The sequence below is a fragment of the Myotis myotis genome, unplaced genomic scaffold (genome assembly GCF_014108235.1).
Source record: "Myotis myotis isolate mMyoMyo1 unplaced genomic scaffold, mMyoMyo1.p scaffold_m19_p_41, whole genome shotgun sequence".
Lineage (NCBI taxonomy): Eukaryota > Metazoa > Chordata > Mammalia > Chiroptera > Vespertilionidae > Myotis > Myotis myotis.
The window spans coordinates 1,754,232-1,780,114 of record NW_023416348.1 but is presented as its reverse complement, the minus strand read 5'-3'; the positions used below and the strand labels follow the sequence as shown (position 1 = coordinate 1,780,114).

The window sequence follows — 25,883 nt, the reverse complement described above, 5'->3', positions numbered from 1 at the left end:
CCACGAAGGGGCCCTCCTGACACCTGTCACCTATTCCCCTGCCGGGATGCTGAGGGCCGCGTGAGCACGAGGGCCCCAGAGTGAGAGGGGAGAGCCGCTGGGCCGGGCCCTGGGGGGGGCGGGGGGGGGCAGGCACAGGGTGCGAGCACAGGGAGAGTCAGCTGCCCTGGGGGAGGCCCATCTGCTCTCTCAGGGGACAGGATGCGCCCCAGGAGGGTCCCAGCTGGAGCATCAGGACTGCCTTCTGGGCAACCGCCCGGCCGAGGCTCCCTGCTCCCGGCACACACTCGCGCCTGCTGCCCACGGAGCCGCCCGCTCCAGCCCGAGTGGGGGGTGTTCTGCAGCCCAGGACGGGGGGCGGGTAGGGAGAACTCGCCTGCATCTTCACAGCAATCACCACCGAGATGAGCTCCTTCTCCAGCTCCTTGAAGACCACCAGCTTCTTCAAGGTCAGGCTGCACAACCTGCAAGGGCACAGGCAGGCTCAGCAGTGCCCGCGCCCACCCCACCTCCGCCTGGGCGGTGCCCGCCCCCTCCCCCCACCTGGGTGGTGCCCACGCCCCCCCCGCCTGGGCGGTGCCCGTGCCCCCCCCACCTGAGTGGTGCCCACCCCCTCCCCCCACCTGGGTGGTGCCCGCGCCCCCCAACACCTGGGCGGTGCCCGCCCCCTCCCCCCGCCTGGGTGGTGCCCGCGCCCTCCCATGCACCTCAAGCCCAGAAAGGCCCCAGCCACAGCTGGACCACCACCCTCCGCCCTTGGCCTCCAGCTCCACAGTCACCATGGCAGACGGGCCACCAAGTCTCCCAGGAGCCCCAGCCCAGGACCCCCTTTGGGTCCCCGCAAGTGGTGAGCACCCCAGGCAGTCAGCCAGGCGCCCTCTCCGAGGGTCCCGGAGGTGACTGGGTGAGGGTCTGTGGGCAGGCAGGAGACCGGGCTGCCAGTGCCCCCGCTGTGAGGGCGCCAGCCTCCCACCCGAGGCCCCGCCCATCTGTCAGGGCCCCGCCCACTGGCTGGGAGCCTTCCTTGACCCACCAGCTTCACCTCCACCCTCTGTTCTGGGCAACACCGAGTCAGAAGGATGGTGCCCACCCTGAGGGAGGCCTGAGGGACAGGCCTGCACGCCCACCCGCCTCTCGGCAGGGTCTGCACTGACCGGCGGGTGCTGTCCCAGGAGGCCCACTTCCCAGGAAGCCCCCGCACCGGCTGGGTCCCCAGCGCACCGGCCAGGACAGGAGAGTGAGGGTGTGTGCAGCCCACGTCCAAGTGCAGGGGCCAGGCCGCAGGCCTCTCGCGCTCACAGCAGCCCTGGCGCGCTCTCCCACCCGGTCGTCAGCCTGACCGAGTCCCAGCGCCCGTGTCCCAGTCGGGACACCCAGGCTTCCCGCCCGCAGAGCCTCACTCGGTCCCCATGGTGGCACCTGAACCCCAGGAGCAGGGCAGAGGCCTGACATGCCGGGCCACGGGCACAGTGCCTGCTGGCACCAGAGTGGCGCAAGGCTGTGGGGCTACGAGGGGAAAAGGACCGAGGGGGAGCGGACGGAAGGGGTTAGTGCCACCAGGACAGGCCCCGCCTGGGCCACAAAACCACGTGAGCACGTTTAAGGCACTGGGTCAGCCGGAGGGAACGGTCCCCACTGGCACGGCGGCCGGGAAGCTCCTGGGACCCTCGCGACCCACAGGCCACAGTGACAGGCAGCAGGTGCTGTGGCCCGTCCGGGAGCTCGTGGGCACCGCCAGGCAGAGCCGGGGGCACCACACCTGAGCCCCGGGAGAAAGGCCTCAACCCGCCCTGAGGACACGAGGAAAGCGCCCGTCAGACCCACGGGGAAGGCGGAGACCAGGAGCGGGAACCAACCCAAAAGCCGGTTCCTGGGGAAGGTTCCGCCGACGAAGGAAGAAGAGAAGCTGGGCACAGGGGAGGGCTGCCCGCACGGCGCGGACACGGTGGGTGAGCACAGCCTGAGACGCCCGTGCACGAGCTCGGAGAACCTGGCCACAGGCGCCCACGCCCCCCCGGGACGAAGACACCGTCTGAACAGCCGCGCCCACTAAGGTGAGTTGACAGCTAGAAACCGTCCGCAGGAGAGACCCAGGCAAACTGACCCAGAGGCTAAGGAAGAAACGGCACCAGCTCTACGTCAGATCTTCCAGAAAATAAGACCCAGGGAGCCGGAGCCCCTGGCGGAGGGAGCAGCGGGCCGCTCAGCACCGCACACAGCGGGCACGGCCCCACACGGACCCTCCCAGCAGCGGCCTGGCGAGGCCCCGGGGCCACACGGCGTGTCCAGGGACACCGGGCTGGCTCCCCGTCAGAAATCAATCATCGCCAGTCGCCAGGCCGGGTCAGGAAGACCTAACCCTCCTCGACGGAGCCAGAAACACCTGACCAAGGCCACATCCCCGTGCAACAGACGGAGCCCGCTGAGCCGACAGCGCGCAGGGCCCAGGGGGAGGGAGGGCGGCGCTTCTTGCCAGGGACCCTGCGCCCCGAGCGTCTCCTGGACCAGTGAGCTCGGCAGACCCTACAAGCGCAGCACAGGATCAGCAGCGCCGTTCCACAGCAGCAGCTAGCACCTGGAAGCCAGCTTTTAAAACATTGTGCACACTAGGGAAGCTCAGTGTGTTTTTTTTATTTGAGAGAGGAAGGGAGAGGGAGAGATAGAGACATCCATGACGAGAGAGAATCATCGATCGGCTGCCTCCTGTGCGCCCCACACTGGGGATCGAGCCCGCAACCCAGGCCTGTGCCCTGACCCGAATCGAACCCTGACCTCCTGGTTCATGGGTCGACCCTCAGCCACTGAGCCACGCTGGCCGGGAAGGAAGATGATGTTTAAATTCCGTTTACAGTGGCTCCAAAGCAAAAAAGGAAAAACCTAAATCTAACAAGAACCAGGGCAGGATCTGAGCTGAAAGCTGCGAGGTCAGCGGCCGCAGTGAGCGAGGAGGGGCCTGGCCGGCCGGCCGGTCCAACGCAACTGCAGGGCCCGCAGCAGGCCTTTCCCACCGGCCTCCACATGCTGCGTTTAAACTCCTGGGACCGGCAAAGCACCCGAATGCGGGGACACTGAGAGGAGCGGGGCCAGGCGGGCCCTCCACTCCCGCCCCCACCTCCGCCTGCAGAGGTGCTGTGAGCCGCGGCCAGGTGCACGGGCAATGGAAATGGGAGCTGGATAAATTCAGCTTCTTCCAAGTAAAGCTCTGCTCTGTGGAAAGCACGCGCAGAGCGGGAGAAAAAGGTGCAAGTCCCAGCTGACGGCACTTCGTCCAGAACAGACGGAGAACGGTCAGAACCAACAGTGAGAGTCAGCAGCCCGCAGCACAGCCGCTCGGCGCCAGGGGACGAGGGGCGAGTGAAAGGCAAGGGGCTGGACGTACAGGCTGGTGGTCACAGAACAGTGGCCGGGGTGTAAGCCGAGGGGAGGAAACAGGGCGAGAAGAGCGTAACAGCCGGCGGCCTGGCTCGGAGGCTGAGCGTCAACCCAGGAGCCAAGAGGTCGCAGTGTGGGTGCCGGTCGGGGCACAGGCCCGGTTGAGGCTTGATCCCCAGTGGGGGGCGTGCAGGAGGCTGCCGCTGATGGTGCTCCTCTCCCATCGATGTTTCTTTTTTTTTTTTTTATAAATATATTTTATTGATTTTTTACAGAGAGAAGGGAGAGAGATAGAGAGTCAGAAACATCGATGAGAGAGAAACCCAGGCACATGCCCTTGACCGGAATCGAACCTGGGACCTTTCAGTCCGCAGGCCGACGCTCTATCCACTGAGCCAAACCGGTCTCGGCCGATGTTTCTTTTTTTATTCATCCTCACTGGAGGGTATTTTCCCATTCATTTCAGAGAGGACGGAAGAGAGAGGGAAAGACAGAGAAACATCCAGGTGAGAGAGACACGTCGATTGGCTGCCTCCTGCACGAGCCCCAACCAGGGCCCAGGCCAGAGAGAAGCCTGCAACCGAGGTATGTGCCCTTGACCGGAATCGAACCCGGGACCCCTCAGTCACAGGCCAACGCTCTATCCACTGAGCCACACCGGCCAGGGCTCTCATCAATGTTTCTCTCTCTCCCTCTCTCTGAAAATCAATGGAAACATATTAAACACTGTCACGACTCTGCATGCCAGGTGGGCACTTGGCAAGGCCTGTGCCCATGGAACCGCCACGCTGCGCACCTGAAGCTCCCGCGGTAACACGGAACGTAACTGTAATTGGAAACTTCCTTTAATTAAAAAAGGAAGCGGGCAGAGACTTGGACACGTCGTAGAAGACACTGGGAGGGGACCATGAGCTGTGTGCATCGTCATCACCAGCCAGGAGCGCAGGCCACACCACGAGGGCCGCACAGCCTCTGCGGGACCCCAACCCAACGCCCGAGGTGGGAGGCGGAGCTCTGTGTCAGGTGGCATCAGCATCTGGCCATGCCCTGCACCTGCCGTTTAAAAAGTCCTTTTCCAGACGTTAGAGAAGCCACGGACCTAAGTGTACCTCAACCCATCGCCAACGCGCTGCAGCAAGGCCCTCCAGGCCGAGTAACACCCACGTGTGGCCCTCGCTGGTGTGGCTCAGTGGACAGGGCGTCGGCCTGTGGACTGCAGGGTCCCGGATTCGATGCCAGTCGAGGGTACATGCTCCGGCTGTGGGCTCGACCCCAGGTAGGGGGCGTGCAGGAGGCAGCTGATCCATGATTCTCTCTCAGCACTGATGTTTCTCTCTCTCTCCCTCTCCCTTCCTCTCTGAAATCAATAAATTAAAAATAGAACTTATTCACATATTTAAAAAAATAACTTCCCAAACAGGGCTCCAACCACTCAGAGAGCAAGCAGGGCGGTCCTGCCCAACTGCACCCCAGGCCCTCTGTGCGCCCAGGACAATGGTGCCTTCACCTCACTCACTCACTCACTCATTCATTCACTCACTCACTCATTCACTCTCTCATTCACTCCCTCACTCATTCATTCACTCACTCACTCACTCACTCATTCGTTCTCTTGCTCGCTCACAAGCTGGGCTGACTTGGGCAGGCAGTGCCACTAACTCCTCCAAGGCCTGAAACGTGGGCATCTCCACAAGCAAAGCCAGAGACAGCGCAGGGCGGACGCAGGGCCGTGCAGACCGAGGCGGGCGTCCGAGGACACAGGCTCTTAGGGAAGCACAGGGGGACGAGACCACAACTCGGAAGGCCGCAGAGGTGCGTCCCCCCGCGCGGCCGGGCCCCTGCTGCGGCGGCCACACAGGGTCCGCATGGGACACAGCACCGCTCGCCTGCCGGCTGGTGTCCTGGGGCCTAGCACCATCCCTGTCCCCTTTTCTTAAAACTTGTCATTGTTGTGGCAGATACACGTGACAAAGCGGACCCTGTGGGCCATGTGGCAGACACACGTGACAAAGCGGACCCTGTGGGCCATGTGGCAGACACACGTGACAAAGTGGACCCTGTGGGCCGTGTGCAGGGACAAGTCAGTGGCAGGCAGGACCTCTGCCTGTGAAGCAGCCACTACCTCCAACTCCAGCACATCTCCCGCCCGCAGGGACACCCGGCCTTGGCCACCGCCCTCGCGTTCCTGGCCCCGGCAGGCACCCCACTGCACTGCCCTTGTCCCGGGGACCCCCCAGCCGGGGCCTCTGCTCTGGCCTCCTCCCCAGGGTGGTTTCCAGATTCACCCGTGCTGGGTGTCAGCCCTCGACCCGTGTACAGGGAGCCGCTCCACGCCGGCAGAGCCATGTGCTCAGCACTGGTCCCCCAATGGTGCGGGGTATGGGGGGCATCTCCAGGCTGTGTGTGGGGCCATGGTGCGTAGGGCTGTGTGACCGGCCGAGGCCAGGCTTTGTTCTGAAAGAGTGATTTGTGGGGCCCCATGGTGACCCTCTGTAGTCCCCGGCATTGCCAGCTGGAGGCACCGGGGTCCCCGTGGCAGCGTTGGGCACGGAGGAGCGCGTTGATGGGTTTTTGGAAAATGCAGCCGGCTGGGCAGGCGGGCCCTGTAGAACGCTGACTCCCGCCGCGGCCCTCCAGGCCCACGGGACACGGGACACGGGACACAGGACACGGGACACGGGCCAGGCCTCTGCGGTCCCAAACGTGCTGACTGTGTCTGTAGGAGGGAGAACTGAGGGGCCTTTTGTTTCTGGGCTGACCCGTCGGTGCCATCGCGTGTCTGTCTCAGTGGGCGCTGGGCTCTGCAGTGGCAGCTGGCCAGGGGGCCCACACCCCGTCCGCCTCCAGGGAGAGGATGGGGCACTCCGGTCCTGCTCGGCTCTGGGGGGGCCCGCCGGCGGCCCTGAGGCGGCTGTGCAGAGTGAGGCTCCAGCCTGCCCGCAGGCCGCGCTGGTCACCTCTCCCGGGCTGGCCACTGCCACGCGTGCTGGCCCAGCGCAGCCTTCTCTGGTGTCTGGGCCTTATCTGGACACACTGCCTCCTGCTGATCAGGAGAGGTCAGAGGTGCCTCTCCGCGCCCACGGCCAGCACGCGCCTGCAGGAGGCAGGGGCAGTCGGGGCTTCGTCTGGGGAGGCTGGGACTCCTCGGAAGGGGTGGCGGGGAGAGGGGCTGGGGTCCGTGCCCACCTCCGCCCAGCAGAGGCCAACCCCACAGGCGACAGGGCACAGGAGGAGGTGGAGCCAGGCCTGGGGGGAGGGGCAGTATGGCCAGCGGACGGAGCAGCGGTGCCCGCCAGCAGCAGACCACCTGGCCCTGCAGAGCGCTGCCTGTCCGTGGGGCGGCTCCCAGGGCTGTGCGGACAACGTGGGACACACGCACCCACCTCAGCTCTGGGCCGCCACTCTGGCCCCAGCCATCGGGGGGCCCGCCCGCAGGCCTGCATCCTGCGCCTGGGTGACTCAGAGGCCCGGGGTCACCCCTGCCCCTCTGCCTCCAGCCCACAGCCAGGCCGCGGCGCACCTCACCAACACCGCAGGGAACCCCACACTGTCCCGGGCCGGCGAAGCCCTGCCCAGGGCTTTCCTGTGAGTGAGGGTCCCCCACGCCCCACGCGGGGCTGTATTTAGCAGTGACGCGCAGGCCCGGCTAGGAAGCTGGGTGAAGGGCAGCAGCGGGCACAGGAAGCAGAGATTCAGGTTGGGAGCCCCAAGAGCACCCAGGTGGGGCCACATGATCTCCCTGCGTGACCTGCGGCCTGGACCTGCTACCAAAGCCCCAGGGACGAAGCGATGGCCCCAGGGTGTCGCGTGTGAATGCTGGCGCCACCCACGCCCATCACACCTGAGACGCTGGACACGGCCCCCCAGGTCAGGGACACAGGGGCCCTGTCCCTCCTGGCCCCCTCCCCTCCACTCGCTGTGCCGCCCTCTCACCCCTGCCACTCCTGCTCCACTCATTCTGCTGAGAAACCGGTGATGGGGGCAGCAGCTCCGGCCTCGCTTCGCCCTGCTCCCCCTCTCCCGCAGCCACTGCCTCCCGGCCCTCCTCACTGCCTCTCCCTGGGCCACAGCCCAGCAGGCTCCACGCAGCACCAATAAAACTCCTGGGGTCCCAATAATGGGGTCCATGGTCCCCACAGCCTCGGCCCAGCAGCAGGCCCTCCGGAAGCCTGGCCCTGACCCCAGCTGTTGGGCCTCCTCAGCCTCTGACCACGTGTGCCATGGAGCCCGGCTCCCGTGTGCCAGGCTCCCGGGGAACAGGGCCACACCGAGGCGGGGCAGCGGCCACTTCCCACCACCCCCATGGGCCAGCGGTCACCTCCTGGGCCCCGGCCTCTCACCCTGAAGCCAGGATTGTGCCGGGGGCTGTCCACCCGCTGGTGGCTGAGCCGGGTGGGGACCCTGCCTCGGTCCATCCTCTCGGGGAAGGTCTGTGGGGCTGGCGCCTCCTCTCCCGGTGCTGAGTGCCTCCCTCGGCCTCGCCAGGCTCTCAGGGCGCAGATTCCCGCCCCGGGAATTCCGTCAGGCTGTCCCTCCCCGGACCCGCAGGCTCACTTCCAAGGAGGGTGCACTGGCCCCGCCAGGCACCGGGGCTGCGGGTCGGGGAGGATGCTGCAGGTGTGCACCCAGCTGCGCCCCAAAGGGGTCGTCTGGCCCTCGCCAGCCAGGTGAGGAGCCAGGTGAAGAGCCTGGGAGAGCTCAGGCCTGGGGGACAGAGGCTGCGGCCACTGGCCGAGCACCGATGACCCTGAGGACGCCAGGCCCCTGGTGTGCGGCCCTTCAGAGGCAGGGCCCGCGGAGCACCCCACCTCCCCTAGAGCTCCTGGGCCAGTGCCCCCCCGGCCAGAGGCCAGGCCAGTCCTCAGGCTGGTGCCGGCGGCACGGCAGCCGCGGGGAGAGCGCACGGCCTGGTTCCGGGGCTTCTGTCCAGGACGGGGAGGCGACAGCTGCCAGGGAGCAAATCTTTTGTTAACCCTCAGCTGAGGCTGCTTTCCCATTGGTTGTTAGAGCCGGGGGTGGGGGGGCAGAGAGGGAAAGAGAGAACCATCCATGTGAGGGAGGGCAGCGACTGGTTGCCTCTCGCAGGCACCCCAGTCGGACTGGCAATCACACCTGCAACCCAGGCACGTGCCCTTGACCAGGAACCAAACCCACAGCCTTGGGTGGGCGGCGACAGTCTAACCACTGAGCACAGGGCCAGGCCCGGGAGCACACGCTGAAGGACAAACACGTGCCAGGCGGGCACGGGCTCGAGGCCAGAGGGGGTCTGGACAGGCCGTGCCAGGCTGGGCCACCAGAGCCCCTGCCAACCACAAGCGCATCTCGGCCGCCCACCGCGCCCGCCCTGCGCCTCCTCCCGTCCAGGCCCAGCACTGGGAGCCTGGGGAGGCCAGCCCGGGACTGGGGCCCACAGGAGAGGAACAGCCACTCTGCGCCCCCCTAGGTCAGGGCCGTGCGGAGCGGGGGTGGGGGTGGGAGTGGCGGGTGGACATGACCCCACTCCTGCTGCTTGGACAGCCAGAAGGGACTGAGCGGGAGGAGGGCCGTGGGCTGCTCCGAGGGCCACCCGGCCACGCCTCTTTCCAGGCCTCTCCCCGGTGCTGTGGGATCTCCCACCCGCATTGCTGCCCCTGCCCTGGCTCCAGGGCCCGCGCTCTGCCCGCCGGCTTCTCCACGGAGAGGCAGCGCCGGCACAGGGCACCCAGTGCAGGCCCCGAGTCAGTGGGCAGCTGAGGTGGCAGCTGTCCCCACCCCGTGTCCTCTGCGGTGGTGACAGGGAAGGAGAGTCTGTCAGCCGGGGCCAAAGTGCTGAGTGTGCCCTAGGCCGGGACGGGGGGGCGGGGGGGGCGTTTGCGAGCAGTCGGTCAGTGCCTTTCCCAGGGACTGCTCTCAGGAGGCGGCCAGGAGAGAGGGAACCAGGGTGGGCATCTCTCTCCCAGTGGACCCAGGCCAGGGCCCAGGACAGGCACGAGGACCCGCCAGACTCACAGACGACGGACAACGACCTTCCCGGACGCCTGAGCTGCGCAGGTGCTGAGCCCAGCAGAACCCGCTCCGACCTGGTTCCTAGTAACAGCCTGACCCTCGAGGAGGGGCCAGAGGCCGTGCTGCTCTGGACCCCAGGCAGGTCCCACCCGCCCCCCCCCCCCCCGCGGAGCAACAGGGGGAGGGGGAGGGGCAGACACAGGAGACGCCCCAGCCCTGCCCCTGCCCAGACCCCAAGGCCACAGCCTCACATCCCTGCAGGTCCTGCGAACAGCGCCTCCCTCGCTGGGTCGCGGCCGCCACCCCGCAGCCCCCGCAGCACCAGGAGAAAGACGCCCCCGCTCCAGCGTCTCCCACCACCCTCTCTGCCTGTTTACCACGCTCCCCGGGTACAGGACCTGCGGCTGCAGCCTGAGCTCCATGGGTAGGAACCCCCGGGCAGCGGGCACCGTGTGGGCAGCGTGCCTGCCTCGCCGGAGTGGACGAGGGTCGGTGTTCGCTGGAGAGGCCTAGACACACACAGTGCAGTGACCAGGAGCTCAGTCCGTCCAGACGGCCGCTCTCGCTGTGTGTCACACCCTTCACAGTCCGCCCGGACGGAGGACACCACGCCACCCCAGGCAGGAGGAACCGGCTCTCAACCCGGGCACGCACGTTCAGGGCCTCCCCGCAGAGCCGTCTGGCACCGACTGAGCACATGCTCCCCTCCGGCACCGGGAGCCCATGGACACGGACAGACGCAGGAGCCAGCCCGGGGGGGAGGGGCTGCCACAGCCTGGGTCCCAGCAGGAGTCCCACTTCACGCACCACAAGGGCACACCCGCCAGGCACCCGCACAGCGGTGGGCAAGTGGGCGGCAGCTATGGCCAGGCGCCCGGAGGCCCAGTCCACAGGCCGTGCGCCCCTAAGTCAGCTTCCTCAGTCTCTCCTGGATGCAGCGCCCCCTCCCAGGGGTTGCCAGGCTGCACCCAGCTCAATCCCTGCCACCCCCACCCATCCACTCGCTCCTGCAGGCAGCCAGCCCAACCTCAGTCCAGCACCATCCTCCCAACACACACCCTAGAAATAGATCAGCGACTTCCCCAAACTTAAGCGAGCCCACATCCTGAGCACGGCATCTTCGCTCAATGACAGGCCCGGCGGCCAGCAGCTCCTCCGCCCAGGCTCTGGGCAGGACTGGGGCCCGCCCGCCCCTCCACGGAGCCGCCCCCCGCAGCAGCGCCTCGCCCAGGCCACATGGGAGGGGCTACGTGGGCCGGTGTTCTGGAAGTGGGGAGACAGAGAACGGGGCAGGCACAGCCGCAGAAAGAGGCCGAGAACTTTCCAGAATAATGGCGGGCGGAGAAGCCACAGAGTCAACAACGGGAAAGTAGCTTGAAAACCCCCTGCATTTGGAAACGAAGAAACGGAAACATCCCGTCAGGTTAAAGAAAGGATAACGGGAGAAAGCACAGATAAGGTAACGGGTGACAGACACGTGCCAGCAGTGAGGGACCCACGCTTCCCGGCGGTGAACGTGGTGGGCCGGCCGCCCTGGCTCCGTGGCTGAGCGTCGACCTGTGAACCAGGAGGTCAGGGTTCGATTCCCCGTCGGCACAGGCCCGGGTCATGGGCTCGACCCCCAGTGTGGGGCGTGCAGGAGGCAGCCGGTCCACAACTCCTTCTCATCATTGATGCTCTCTCTCCCTCTCTCCCTCTCCCAAATCAATGAAAAATGTGTATTTTTTTAAAAAAGTGTTTGATTGCATTCAACACCCCCTCGCAATGAGCAGAGCGTGAAGCCTGAGGAGCAGCCATCACAGCCACGGGAGAGCTAAGACCGAGGGGACGACGGCCGGGATGGCAGCAGCTGGTGGCTGGGCCACGGTGCCGCCACGTCAGGAAACGGGCCATTTCTCACGGAGCTGACACTGCCCGCCGGCCGCCGGCCAGCTGTTCCGGAGAAGAGAGAGGACACAGCCCCGCAGCCTGTGCCCCGTGGTCCCAGCAGTTTGAACACAATGGCCCGACCTGGAAGCAGCCCAAACGCCCACCTCCCGCCGCAGGTTTAAAGGGAGCTCGGCAGGCGCCTTCAGCGGCCACAGTGGCCGCAGGACGAGGCCAGGCCCGGAGCTGAGGTCCTGGAACTGGGGGGTGGGGGAGACACACCCCTGCAGGGGTGCTGAGCCGAGATGCAGACCTCTGGCTGGTGGGGTGGCCGCTGGGCACCCAGCTGTCACAATGCATTTCCAGCTGAAGATCTGAGTGTAAACCGAACCTCTGTGACGCCCTCGGACAGGCCAAGGGACGGACAAGGAGGCCCCAGGGGAGCGCGGGAGCACCTGGCTGGTGTGGCTTAGTGAGTGTCGCCCCGCGCACCAAAACGGTGCAGGTTTGGCTGCTGGTCAGGGTACATGCCTACGTTGCGGGTTCGATTCCTGTCGGGGCACAAGCAGGAGGCAACTGATGGGTCTTTCTCTCCCAAATCAGTGTTTCTCTCTCTCTTTCTCCCTTTCTCTCTTAAAAAATCAATAAAATCATATATATTTTTTAAACGTAGCTCTGGCCCTAGCTGGTGTGGCTCAGTGGACACAGCGTCAGCCTGCGGACTGAAGGGTCCCAGATTCAACCGGTCAAGGGCACATGCCCAGGTTGTGGGCTTAATCCCCACTAAAGGGTGTGCAGGAGGCAGCTGATCAATGATTCTCATCACTGATGTTCCTATCTCTCCCTTCCTCTCTGAAATCAATAAAAATATATTTTTTAAAAAATGTAGGGAAACAGTAGCATGTGAACAGATGTCCAAGCCCAGAAACTAACCATCAACACGGGAACCTCAGCAGGGGAAGGGCAACGGGCTATCCAAGGTGACCAGGCTCTGCTGGGGCCGGGGGGGGGGGGGGCGTTGCAGGGGGAGGGGGAGGAGCGCTGTGTCACCACAAGGGAATCCACGAACCCACCACCGCCCTCACCGCCACCACCGCAGCCACCACCGCCACTGTCACCGCCACCGCCCTCACCGCCACCACCGCAGCCACCACCGCCACTGCCACCGCCACCGCCACCACCACCACTGCCGCCGCCGCCGCCGCCACAGCCACCGCCGCCGCCACCGCCGCCGCCGCCGCCACGGCCGCCACCACCACAGCCACTGCCGCCGCCGCCGCCGCCGCCACCGCCACAGCCGCCGCCACAGCCGCCGCCGCCGCCACCACAGCCGCCGCCACGGCCGTCACCGCCACAGCCGCCGCCGCCGCCGCCGCAGCCGCCGCCGCCGCCACCACCGCAGCCACCGCCGCCGCAGCCACCACCCGAGAGGATGAGCAGGAAAGAGACGAGGCCGGCCCAGCAGCAGCATGGGCCGCACACGGCCAAGGACACCGGTCGGAAGAGGGGGCCCCAACAAACCCAGGCAAAGGCCTCCTAGCCCCAAGGAAGCTGCTGAGACGAAGCGGAGGAGGGGAAACGGGCAGAAGAAAGGGGAGGAATTTCCCTGACGAGGATGCACAGGTGCCTGCATCAGAGAGACGCAAATGAAAACCACGATACCATTTCACACCTACCAGTTGGCAAAAATTCAGCCAGGCAGAGTTGGCAAGAAGGCCGGAGGGGGCCGGCGCTGGCACAGCGCACTGGGAAGCTGCCTGAGAGTAACACTGGGCACCCCCCCCAAACCCCACTGCCAGCATGTGCGCACGGCGGGCCTGCCACCCACAGGCGACACACGCAGGGGCAGGGGCAGGGGCAGGGGCAGGGGCGGGGGCGGGACAGAAGGCTGACAGCAGCCCAAACCGGAAACAAGCCAAAGGTCCCGATGGCAGAGGAGCACCTGCTGTCTGATGGGGTCACCCCAGAGGGACAGACATCGGACGGACGCCACTCAGAAACGTAGAGTTCGGGCAAAATCGAGAGCAGAGAAAATCTGACCCCTTTCCCATAAGGCCCCGCGGAGCACAGCTCAGCCCAGCATGGCGAGGACGCGCGCTCGGGACAGGGAGGGGCCGCGGCAGAGGGGCGTCCCCTGCAGTAGGCCACCTACTCTGACCACCCTGAGGGCGGCTCCCCGACACCCGTGCCTCCAGCCCAGACCCCACACCCCCGCACACAGGTCAAGTGGGCTCCTACTGCAGCTCCGGGGGGACAGCCCCCCACGCCGCACCAGCCTCTCCTGCACCCTCCCCCCCCCACCCCCACCCCGCAAAGGCCCAGGTACGACTCTGTGGTCTGTCATGGAGCCCGGGAAGCTGCTGGAGACGCGGCCAGGCAGGCTGCGCTCTGCACGGAGTCTGGGGACACGTGGCCAGGAGGAGGCGAGCATGGACGAGGAGAGCATAAAAGGCCCAGGGGTGCTGGTGACCAGGCAGAGGGGCAGGCAGGAGAAGCCAGGGGGTGGGGAGGGTCCAGGATGACCCCTGGCTGTAGGTCCCAGCGCTGGGGCAACTTCCAAGACAGGAAAAGGAGAGGCGTCCAGGCCGGGGAGAAACTCCGGAGTTGGCTTCGAGGCCCACCCTGTCCACTAGCACAGCCGGGCCCTGCGCTCTAGGGGGTGGGGGAGCCCTCTGCACCCCCATCGCCTCACTCTGCAAGACCCACTGAGTGGAAGACACCAGCCGCGTCCTGGGCCTGGATGGCACTCCGGAGCTCCCCCAGTAGGTCCCCCCCGCCCCCCAAACGCTCCTCCCCGCGGCCCCTGCAGCCCGCTGGCCATTCCAGAGCCAGCCCTGGTGCAAGCGCTTGTCTCCCCACCAGCCTGGAGTTTCATCAGCAGGAGCCACCATCAGGGGGAAACGGCAGAGCTGACGCTGAAACGGAGGAGCTGGGAGCGGAGTGGAGTGGGGCTGGCCACAGCGCCGGCCCGCGGACAAGCCTGGTCCAGCTGTGACCACTGGGCGAGGGGCTTCCCCCAGGTGGGACGGGAGTGTCTTTTGCGACGGGAACCTAACCGCAGGCTGCAAAGGGCAGGGACATGTCCAGGCAGCCGGCTCCAGATTACCAGGCACAGTGCAAGTGGGGGGGGGGGGGGCCCCCGACCCCAGGACCGCGGCGGATGAAGGATGTGCTGGTGAAGGCACACGATCGCGGCCCCAGGTCTGGGTGTCCTCTGGACAGGGTGCCCTGGGGGTCACTCGCAGGCCACTCAGACCTCACAGTGCGGCTGAATGTAAAAGGAATCCGTGGTACCCGGTGGGGAGGAGACGGCCTGGGTCAGCTCCTCCAGCGCCCACCCCATCCCTGGGCGCCCACCAGGTGAGCGCCCCGGACAGCCTGCGAGACGGCCCTGGGGTGCCTCGCAGGGACGCGTGTGTCCACAAAGGGGCGCAGACGCCCCGGCCCGCGCGCCAGGTCCCGGGAGTTCCCAGACGGAGGTCCCGGGCGGAGGCCCCGGTGGCCGGCAGGTGCGCGCGGGAACAAAGCGCGGGCAGGGCGGCGGCGTACCTGGGCACGCAGCTGGGGCTGGAGCCGTCCACCTCCCAGGTGGCGAACAGGTTCATGGGCACCGGCGTGTTGAGGGCGGCGGGCGCGCCGGCCAGGCCCAGGCGGCCCCGCTCGGCCATGGCGCCGGCCCCCCGCTCCTCGGCGGTCTGGAGCTGCGGCCGGGCCGCGGACGCGCGGCGGCGGGCGGCGGGCGGGCCGGGGCGGAGGGCGGTGGCGCGGTCACATGGCGGTTGGGCGGCTGGGACGGCCGGGCGGGCGGCGGACGGGCCCGCGGGCGGCGACCAAGTGCAGCCGCCCCGCCCCGCTTCGCGCGCCCCCGCCGGCGGGACCGCGCCGCGCGCCCCCGGGGCTGAGACCGCGCGCCGCAGGCGCCGCCGATTGGCTAGGCGGGCGCGCGCTCGCACCTCAGGCCCAATCACGGCCCGCGGGCGCCCCCCGGAAGTGAGGTGAGCGCACACCCGCCCCGCCGGCGCCGCGCGAGGACCCCACCCGCCCCCGCGGGAGCGCGCGCCCGCGCCTGCGCACAGGCCCCGCCCCACGCCCCGCCCCGCCCCGCCCCCCGGGAGCGGCGGATGGGCCGAGCGGGACTGGGGTCCTCCCGCGGGGGCGCCCACCGAGCGCGCTTCCCGGACCTAGGGCTGGGCAGCCCCCCCCACCCCCCTCGGAGCAGTCGCCGTCCCCAGGCACCAGCCCGGGTTCTGCGCGTCCCGGAGCCCGCCGTGCCCTCCTGTCCCGTCTCTCCCACGAACCCCCAGACTGCCGGGCCCCTCCGGTCCCCCACGAGGCCTGGCGGGCGGCGGGGGGACGCGGAGCAGCTGGAGGACCTGGGTCGCCCGCCCACAGCCCCGCCCCCGGAGGGGTTTCCGCGTGCGGAGCCCTGGGGCACCCCCGCTCCCGCTCGGGAGGTGGAACTGAGCCCCATGAATCCCCTCCGGTTCCTTTTGCGCCGGAGCCGCCTCATTATCCAGCGGCGCCCTTTCTGCGTGTTTCACCGAAGACGAGAGAAATGTCTGGGTGCAGGGCAGGCCTGGCCGGGGGGTCCCCAGTGAACTTGGGGACCCAGGCTAGCAGGGGGCGGTGGGCGGCGCTGCCACCCAGCCCGCAGGTCGGGCAGGGGAAAGGTCCCGGAACCGACAGCTGGGTCTGGGGGCCGAGGAGTCCCCTCCCCCAGCCCTGGCGGGTCTGGTCAGTGGCCAGGGGCTGAGATTTGGGGAGAGCTCCCCGAATCACACCGCTGCTCTTCTCCCCGCCCTGTGCGTCCTGTGGTCTCCAATAGTTCTGCTGAAATGAACCAAATCCACGTGCTCCCACGGCCCCCAGGGCCCCTGCCGTCCTCCCCCGCCACCCCCCCTCAAGGACCCCCCTCGGGCCTCCAGCTGTAACCCGCTATCTGGAGCGGAAAACAGCTGCGGCTGCTCCAAGCCAAGGGCGAGAACAAGAGGAGCTTGTCTCCCACGTGTGCCTGCCCTTTGGGGGCGCAGCTGACAGCCTGGGGGGCTGTGCCGCTCGGCCAGCTGACGGGGTGTTGTCTTACAGGGCTGCTCCTGCCCCTGGCACCTGTGGGTCTTGTACCTACGAGACGGGGCGTTCAGGGGGAGGGTGGCAGCCCCTGGTGCCGTGGGTGACAGCGGGAGACACACACCCATCGACAGACAGCACGGGCAGATGAATGGGCCGCCTGGCGCTGTGTCTGTGTCGCCAGCGTCGCCCCCTGGCAAGGAGGACAACAACTGGGGGTCACGTGAGGAAGTCGGGGTGACTAAGCCGTGCACACGGGGGCCTGACACCCCCGTGGAGCTGGGGGGCTCCTCCGCACCAGGCACCCTTGGGAGCCTGTCCCGGCCGCAGCTGCCTGGTCCCATCCCCATTTGACTGTTGGGGAAACAGGCCCAGGAGGTTAGGCACCTGCCACAGGGAGGAGCCAGGGAGGTGGCGGCACACAGTCCGGCCCAGCTCCCCCCCCCCCCGCCCCCCCCGCCCAGGCCACCACGACGGTGAAAACGCTTAAACTCTTGCCTGGCTGGTGTGGCTCAGTGGCTGAGCCTGAACCCATGACTCAGGAGGTCGAGGTTCAATTCCCGGCCAGGCCTGGGTGGTAGGGGCCATGCAGGAGCAGCCGATCCATGATTCTCTCTCATCATTGGTGTTTTTCTCTCTCTCCCTCTCCCTTCCTCACTCTGAAATCAACAAAAACACATTTCAAAAGAATTAAATAAATGATAAACCCTGGGCGAGGCGGGGACGCAGACACAGAGACACGTGTTCACGCTGTGCTGGGACTCCACGTTTGTGTGTGTGTGTGTGTGTGTTTGTTTGTTTCAGCTGGGACCATGTGGGCACCAACATGGTGGTGGTGAGGTTGGGGCCCTCTCTTTTCCAAACGCCCCACGCGGACAGACGCCGCTCTGGTGGCCGGAGGTGTGTTTTTGGCCGGAACCTCTTGCATGCCTGGTCACCTTCTGAGTTTGAAAGTGACTGTGTTCATCCTCCTCTGGTGGACGGGGGTCCCAGGCGGGTGCCGTGGCGGCAGGACACCCTCCCGGTGAGCCTGGCATGGGTGACACCCCCCGAATGCGTGGGGCACACCTGGTCCTTCTGGTGGCTGTTTCTTTAAAGCAGGAACTTACTTCAAGAGGAACCCCCTGGCCCTAGCTGGTTTGGCTCAGTGGATAGAGCGTCAGACTGCGGACTGAAGGGTCCAACGTTCGATTCCGATCAAGGGCATATACCCAGGTTGCGGGCTTGATCCCCAGTAAGGGGCGTGCAGGGGGCAGCCAATCAACAATTCTCTCTCATCATTGATGTTTCTAACTCTCCCTCTCCCTTCCTCTCTGATCAATAAAAATATTTAAAAAAAAAAAAAAAAAAGAGGAACCCCTTGGACAACGGGGTGGCTGGGTGTGGTTGGGCTGGAAGCCAGAGGGGAGTGCTATCCAGAGCCCTGAGGTCCCAGGAGAGCACCTTGAAAGCCTTTGCTCAGGGGTCCGTGTGCCCCTTTCCAGCCGTGTTTTTACGAGTAAATGAATTAAAGCCTCAGATTTCCCGTGGGGTTGTGCAGGGCAGAGCCCACCTGCACAGTCAGGGTCACGACTCTGATCCTGCAGGTGCTGTGGATCCCCAAGGGGAGGAGACACTGTTTCCACGGCAGGAAGTGCGTCCCCAGCTGGTCTGGCTCAGTGGATAGAGCACCGGCCTGTGGATTAAAGGGTCCTGGGTTCCATTCTGGTGAAGGGCACGTACCTCAGTTGCAGGCTCCGGGCCCAGGTCCGGGGCATGCGGGAGGCAACCAATCGATGTGTCTCTCTCATATTGGTGTTTCTCTGTCTCTCCCTCTCCCTTCCGCTTTCTCTAAAAATCAATGGGAAAGAAATATCCTCAGGTGAGGCTAAAAAGAAAGAAGGAAGAGGAGGGGGAGGTGTGGACAGAGGCGGAGGTCGGGAGGGGGAGGCAGGTGGGATGGGTTTGGGAGGAAGAGTCAGCAGGCTGGCAGCTAGAATGGGTGAGAGTGTGAAGTGAAGAGGGTGTGCCACTGGCTGTGAGGGACAATGGGGAGGTGAAAGGGGAAAGGGGAAAGGGTGAGGCACGCCCTACCAGGGGCAGGGGACGATGTCTTTAATGGGCATGTGAATAATCATACTGACAGGGGACACGGGTGGCACCGCCCACTGGAGGCAGGTATGGGGAGACTGGGAGGAGGGGGCAGCATGCGGGGCCTCCTCACAGCTGTGACTCACAGGCCTGGCCAGCACAGGAGGCGGGGCCGCCGGGGAGCCGGGAGACGGGGTAGCAGGAGTGGTCGGTCTGTGCGCGTCTTTCGAATGAATGAGGGAGGCCTCCCCAAGGAGATGCTGAGCCAGAGGCGGGGCACCCACCACTCCCACCAGCAGCGGGCGGTAAGTCAGGTGCAAGACAAAACACCTGGGAGCAAACGCAAGCCGTTAGGAAGTGTTAAATCCCTCCCTAGGTTTCTCACTCTTCTCCCCTGTACCTGAGCTACGATTTTTAAAAAATGTATATATTTTTATTGATGTCAGAGAGGAAGGGAGAGGGAGAGAGAGGTAGAAACATCAACGATGAGAGGGACTCATTCATCGGCTGCCTCCTGCACGCCCCGCACTTGGGATCGAGCCTGAAACCCAGGCAGGTGCCCTGACCGGGAATCGAACCGTAGCTCCTGGTTCACAGGTCGATGCTCAACCACTGAGCCACCCTGGCGGGCTCAGCTGTGATTTTCATCCAAGTGCTAATTTGGAAACGGTCCACGAGTTCTCAGATGTTTACAGAAAACCGAGCACATGAACTGGACGCGCTTACAACAGAGGACGAGGAAGGGCCGCGTCTGCTATGAGGTGGGAGTCACCACGTCCCGGTAGCGGGCGGTGCTGAGGGCGCGTGGTGCGAGCTGCCAGGCCACCGTGAGGGGGAGGACAGGTTACCCCAGAACATGGTATTGGGACACAGGTTCGACTTCTTTTTCTTTAAAGATTTAAAAAAAAAATTGATTTTGAGAGAGAGAGGAAGGGAGAGGGAGAAAGAGCAACCCATGTGAGAGCAAACCATCGTCAGCTGCCTCCTGCCCCCTCCCTACCGGGGACCGAGCCCCCAACCCAGGCCAAGTGCTGGACCGGACCGGGAATCGAACTGGAAACTTTCTGGTTCATGGGACGACGCCCAGCCACACCAGCCAGGGCTAGACTTTTTTCTTTCTTTTTTTTTTTTTTTAGCTGAACCTTTACTTCACTCCTTATACCAAAATAAATTCCAGATGGAGCAGAAATGTAATCATGAAATATGAAACTATAAAATCTCTAAAAGTTAGAAAAATCGTTTCTCATCTTGGACGAGGAGGCCCCGGGTCAGCAAAACTGGGGGAAACGGCCACAGACATAAAAGACTGGCTTTTAAGGCAGAATGACTCTTACACGCCAACAATCAGAAAAACCTGCAAAAGACACGACCCCGCATTGCACATCCACTATTACATATCAAATTAGAAATTACCATCCAATAAAAAAACAACGGCAGTAAGCACACAGCCCTCCCTAACGGTTTTAGGACATTTACGATGCTCTGTGCCCTTGAGGTCTTCCCGCCTGTGGTGTCTGCATGGGGGGCTCCGCACGCAGGGACCGCACTGGCAGCTGGAGGCTGGCCCGGGTGGGAGTATTTGCACCACGGAAATTGGCCAACGAAGCGCCGCTTGATTTACTGTTCTGTTTATGGACACACTTCTCAAGGGCAAGACCCAGGGGGCTCATCGCAGGAGAACTTGGCTCTCGGACTCCTGCCGGCTGCCTCTGACCCTGCAGTGGGCGCCGTGAGTGTTAGCGTCTCTGGGTGTTTATCTCCTGCAAACAAACCCTTTCGGGGCCAGGAAAGTGGTTTTTTTAAAAAGCACTGAACGCAGTTCCCTTTCCCGGAACAAAGCACAGAGGCTCTGAAACAAAGAAGGGCAGAGGCAGCACAGTTGTGTAGTGGTTTATCCCTCCCTTAGCCTGTGGGGCAGTGCCCTCCGCCCTCCCTGGCCCCTCCCCCCAACACACACTCCCCGAGGTACAGCTGCATCCAACCGCGCAAGTTCAAATCCCCACCAGGGAGCCGGCTCCGCTCCCCAAGGCCTAAGCTGACGGCACATGGATGGGGAGCGAGGCGGGCACCCCAGGCTCAGCCGCCCAGACTCCACGTCTTCACAGACAGTAGCCTCTGTCTGCCACCAGGTCCACCGCCAGCTCATCCTAATTTTGGGTCAGCCAGTGGCTCAGCTGTATTTCTGGGTCGTAGCTGTGTGGTTCCACATGGAGCAGCGTTTGGTTTTGGTTTTTGTTGTGTTTAATATTTTTTTTCCTTTATTTCAGAGAGGAAGGGAGAGGAAGAGAGAGATAGAAACATCAATGATGACAGAGAATCATTGGTCAGCTGCCTCCTGCACGCTCCCTACTGGGGATCGAGCCCACAATTTGGGCATGTGTCCTCGACCAGAATCCAACCCGGGATCCTTCAGTCCACAGGCTGACGCTCTATCCACGGAGCCAAACGGGCTAGGGCTGGCTGTTATCGCTTTTTAATTTGACAATCTAAGGAAAAGACATCAGTGCCCCTGACTAAATAGACAGGTATTGCGTGTTTAAAAATTTGGGGGGGACACAGGCTGGAAATGGCTGACGTAGCCGTGGCCGATGCGGCTTGGTTGGTTGGGCACCGAAAGGTTGCTGGTTCGATTCCCCAGTCAGGGCACATGCCCTGGCTTCTGGTTCAGTGCCTGGGAGAGGGCGTGCAGGAGGCCGCTGACAGATCCATGTTTTTTTCTCTCTCTCTCTCCCTCTCCTTTCTATCTCTCTAGAAATCAATAAAAACTCTTCTTTTAAAAAGTATTTTTTTATTGATTTCAGAGAGGAAGGGAGAGATAGGAACATCAATGAGGAGAGAGAATCATTGATCGGCTGCATCTTGCACGCCCCCTTTAGGGGATGGACCTCCTGGTTCATAGGTCAACACTCAACCACTAAGCACACCAGCTGGGCAATAAAAACTCTTTTTTAAAAAAAAAAAACAGAAGAGGAGATGCTGACATAGGCCAGTACAGGCTGACGCGGGCCTCGGGTCAGAACACCGTGCACCTCGCGGCTGGCCTGCGCCCTGCTCCTCCCCCGTGCAGGTGAGGCTCAGGGTGGCACTCCAAGGGCTGGGACCCGGAGCAGCCCTCGGCCTGCCGATCCTGCAGGAGGAATCGGGAAGGCCCGCAGGGATGTGGGGACAGGTGAGTGCAGCATTGCAAGCAGCAAAATGTAAGCAAAGGGATGCCCGACGGCAGAAGATGAGCCGATGGCACACCCACCCGCGGAGCACGGGATTGCCGGAGCGAGTCGCAGCCGGGCCAGTCTCCCTGTGAGTGGCTGTGTGACACCCGGGCTCAGGAAGAATGTGCTGAGGAGGGGCCTCGAGCTCCCCCAGCCGCGGTGAGCCCGGAACAAGGGGCACCTTTGTGTTGGATACGTCTCTGTGCTTCCCACGACGGAAATGGTGTTGCAATGAGCCAGCCCACGAGCGCAATGTTGGAAGAGAGAGAAGAGGAGCAACAGAAACCAGCAGAGGACGCTCGCGGGGAGTCACCGCGCAGACGCCCGTGGCCAGTCCAACCTCAGTGCTGTTCACACGGACGTGGACACGGACGCGGTTCCTGGCTTTCCTGGGGTTTCCTCTCTTTGTATTTACTTACTTCTTTTATTGGTTTAAGAGAGGAAGGGAGAGGGAGAGAGAGAGAAACGTCAATGATGAGGGAGAATCATGGACCGGCTGCCTCCTGCACGCCCCACCCTGGGGATGGAGCCTGAAACCCGGGCAGGTGCCCTGATGGGGAATCGAACCGTGACCCCCTGGTTCGTGGGTCGACGCTCAACCACTGAGCCACATCTTACAATTCGCAGAAGTGATTCTGGTCACCTTCCGTCAACAGAGGGAAGTGGTGCCCGAAGGCGGGCCGTGCGCTGGCACCAGAGGAGGTGGGAGGGTTGCGCACTTTCGGGTCCTCGGAGATGGGGCCGCAGGGCACTTTTCAAAGATTTGCGTCCGCTGTGAGGGGCACAGACAGGGATTCTGGTCACAGGTGGGAAGGCCATGGGGTCTGGGCCCACGCCCAGGACTGGCCTGGCTGGTGCTGTGAGGTGGAGAGGGAGGGGGCAAGGGCCGCTGGGCAGGTGGCCTCGCAGGACTTGGCCGCCACTTGGGTTTGGGAGGAGGAGCAGAGAGGAGTGGAAACCAGCTCCGGTGCAGAGACTGCCATTCCTCGGGAGAGAGAAAATTCCGCAGGGGAGCCCGGCCGGTCTGGCTCAGGGGTTGAGCCTGGACCTGTGAACCAGGTCAGGGCACAGGCCCGGGTTGCAGGCTCCATCCCCAGTCGGGGGGCGTGCAGGAGGCAGCTGATCAGTGATTCTCTCATCATTGATGTTTCTATCTCTCTCTCCCTCTCCCTTCCTCTCTGATCAATAAAAATATATTAAAAAAAGAGAAAATTCTGAAGGGGAGACTAAGAACAGAAAGCAACACACACACACAAACAGGAGTGTGTCAGTGCGGCGGGCAGTGTGGGGACTTGGCTGTTAAACAACCAAGTCCCACAGGAAACTTCCAGGCACTGCAAAGAGTGAGATTCACCCTGACATCTCCCACCTTACAAACTAGAAGGGAAAATTAAGCCCTAATTAGGCCCTGGGTGGTTGCTCAGTGGTTAGAGAGTCAGACTGCACACTGAAGGGTTGCGGGTTTGATTCCCAGTCAAGGGCACCTACCTGGGTTGCAGGTTTCATCCCTCGCCCCAGTGGGGTGCATGCAGAGGCAACCAATTGACGTGTGTCTCTCACATCGATGTTTCTCTCCCCCTCCCTCCCTCCCTTTCACCCTGTCTGAAAATCAATGGAAAAAATATCTTCGGGTGAGGATTATCAAAAAGCAAAAACCCTCATTAGGCAGAAGGAAAAACATGATAAAATCAGAATGGAAATCAGTGAAAGAGGAATCAGGAAAAAGAAGGAAACCAATAGTCCTGGCTGCTTTGGCTCAGTGGGTAAAGTGTCGGCACATGGATCAAAGGGTCACAGGTTCGATTCCCAGTCAAGGGCAGGTACCTGGCTGCAGGTTTGATCCCTGGTCCTGGTCAGCCCTGGTCCTGGTCAGGGCACGTGCAGGAGGCAACCAATTGATGTGTGTCTCTCATATCGATGTTTCTCTCTCTTTCTCTCTCTCTCTAAAGATCAATGGGGAAAATATCCTCAGGTGAGGATTTAAAAAAAAAAGAAGTAGAAAAACAAATAAACCAAATACGGTTCTTTAAAAAAATAATATATATATATGTGTATATATATATAATTGATTTCAGAGAAGGGAGAGGGAGAGAGAGACAAAAACATCAATGATGAGAGAGAACTGGATTCGAACCTGGGACCCTTCAGGCTGTAGACTGATGCTCTATCTATTGACCCAAACCATCTAGGAAAGTCAGTAGAATGGATAATCTTCTAGGCTGATGGGGAAAATAAAGAGACAAGACAAAAATGACCGATGTTCGCAACGTGAGTGTGAGAGGGACGGGAGGAGCATTTAGCTCATTTGATAAGCTTTATGTGCGTTTATCCAATAACCTTTGGGTCCAAGGAGAATTCAAAGGGGAAACTTATAAATTATACATTTTAATCCGTGCAGTTTTTGTGTGTCGGTGAGGCCTCAATAAAGTTGTTTAAATAAAACCACAAGCCCGGCTGGTGTGGCTCAGTGGTTGAGCATTGACCTATGAACCAGGAGGTCACGGTTCGATCCCGGCCAGGGCACAGGCCCGGGTTGCGGGCTCCATCCCCAGTGGGGGGCGTGCGGGAGGCGGCCGGTCCATGATTCTCTCTCATCATGGATGTTTCTCTCTCTCTCCCTCTCCCTTCCGCTCTGAAATCAATAAGAATAAATAAAAATATTAAAACAAACAAACAAGCACCCAGAGGGCAGCATGGAGGGAAAGGGGAAAAGACAGAGGGGGAGGCGTTGGGGATGTGGGGAGCACCTAGCACAGGCGCCCTCGGAACCCCGGGAGAGGAGCGGAGAGAGCCGTGCAGAAGCCACACAACCAGCGTGAGTAACAGAAAGTCACGTAGGAACATCCTAGCCAGACTGCTGAAAGTAGAAGTTTTAAAAGCATCCAGGGGGGAAAAAAGGTACATTATCTTCAAAGTGCAATAAAACGACACAATGAAGTGATGGAAGCAAGAGGGCAGTGGAATGGGGTCTTTAAAGTGCCCAAGACATTGGCCGCCCGCCTCGGGCTCTGTCCTAGGCCACTCCCGCCCCTCCCCTCCCTCCAGCCGCCCAGCTGCTCCCACCGACGCCCCGGCCTCCCAAGGCAGCTGGGGAGCTTGGCCATGCCACACTCGGATGCCGGTCCAGCTCCCCACACCCTCTCTTACCGTCCTCATCCCGGTGGCACCTCTTGGCACTGTGGGCTTCGGTAGCTCCCCAGCCCCCTCCAACCCCCCACCGCCCACCCCCTCCCAGCGTGGCTCCCTGCTCCCCACAAATCCCTGCCTGCATTGCTGCAGGGCCACCGGCGTGGTGCCCACCTGGTGCTCCTCTTGAGTTTTCCTTATTTATTTCCTTATTTATTTAATATGTTTTCACTGATTTCAGAGAGAGAAAGGGAGCGATAGAAACATCAATGATGATCATCATCAATCGCCGGCCTCCTGCGCACCCCCTACTGGGGATGGAGCCTGCAACCCGGGCATGTGCCCTTTCCTTGGCTGAGAATCGAACACTGATCTCCTGGTTCATGGTTCGAGGTTCAACCACTGAGCCACCCAGCCGGGCCTCCGTTGTCCTTTAGAATGTTCTCGCGTGTAGTGGAGTATCTCTTCCCTCGACTTCAGGACCAGCTCATCGAGTTCTCCGAAAATCTCGTTGTCCTACGATGGGAATTGAATCGACTTTACCGCTGAGTCGTGGGGAGTTCCTGTATTTACAACTTTGCCAGTTTTCTGATTTAGTTTAAGCTCCCGTCAGCTCCTATGGCTAAGATTCAAAGTCTTTAAAAAATGCAGCCTTGCACGTTTCTTTTTAGGGTTATTCCCAGGGCGGTCAAGGGTGTTGGGACCCCTGAGAATGGCCAGCGTGGGTGGGGGGACACGACATGTAACTGTCACGGGTGACCGCAGGTGGCGGAGTCCTGTGGGGACAGACAACAGGGACCGGGGCGCATGGGGGTGCAGGGACGCGACAGGAACAGCTCGCGGAGCCCGGGAGAGCCATGCGGCCGCGGCCAGCACAGATGCTCCGCTTGTCAAAGCCCGTCCGGGGCCCCGCCCACCACTCTGGCCCCGCCCCTGGACCCGCCCACAGCTCCCGGTCCAGTCACCGGCCGCGCTCACCACTAACGGCTCGCCCACCGCTTCAGGCTCCCCAGGCCACGCCCACCTCTCTGGTCCCGCCACGGGCCCCGCCTCCCTCCAGATTCCCTTCCAGTCACGGGCCGCGGTCACACCCAGGCCCCGCCCACCACTCTGGTCCCGCCCCGGGCCCCGCCTCCAGATCACCGTCCAGTCACAGGCCGCGCTCCCACCCAGGCCCCGCCCCTCCTC

At 63.0% G+C, this 25,883-nt stretch overlaps 1 protein-coding gene across 8 annotated transcripts in view; it reads right to left on the bottom strand.

Moving 5' to 3' along the window:
• PACS2 (phosphofurin acidic cluster sorting protein 2) overlaps positions 1-15,003 on the bottom strand; it is a 32,169-nt gene extending 17,166 nt beyond the window's left edge. For 4 of the 8 annotated variants that reach the window (XM_036306424.1, XM_036306420.1, XM_036306425.1 and 1 more), the window contains exons 1-2: positions 14,773-14,998; positions 377-464 (exon numbers count right to left, since the gene is read on the bottom strand). In XM_036306424.1, the coding sequence (XP_036162317.1) occupies positions 377-464; positions 14,773-14,891 (207 nt within the window). In that variant the 5' untranslated portion in view covers positions 14,892-14,998. Of the gene's footprint in view, positions 1-376; positions 465-14,772 lie in introns of all 8 variants that reach the window. The other 4 variants (XM_036306421.1, XM_036306419.1, XM_036306422.1 and 1 more) reach the window with 2 other exon arrangements.
• Between the last annotated feature and the right edge of the window lie 10,880 nt (positions 15,004-25,883).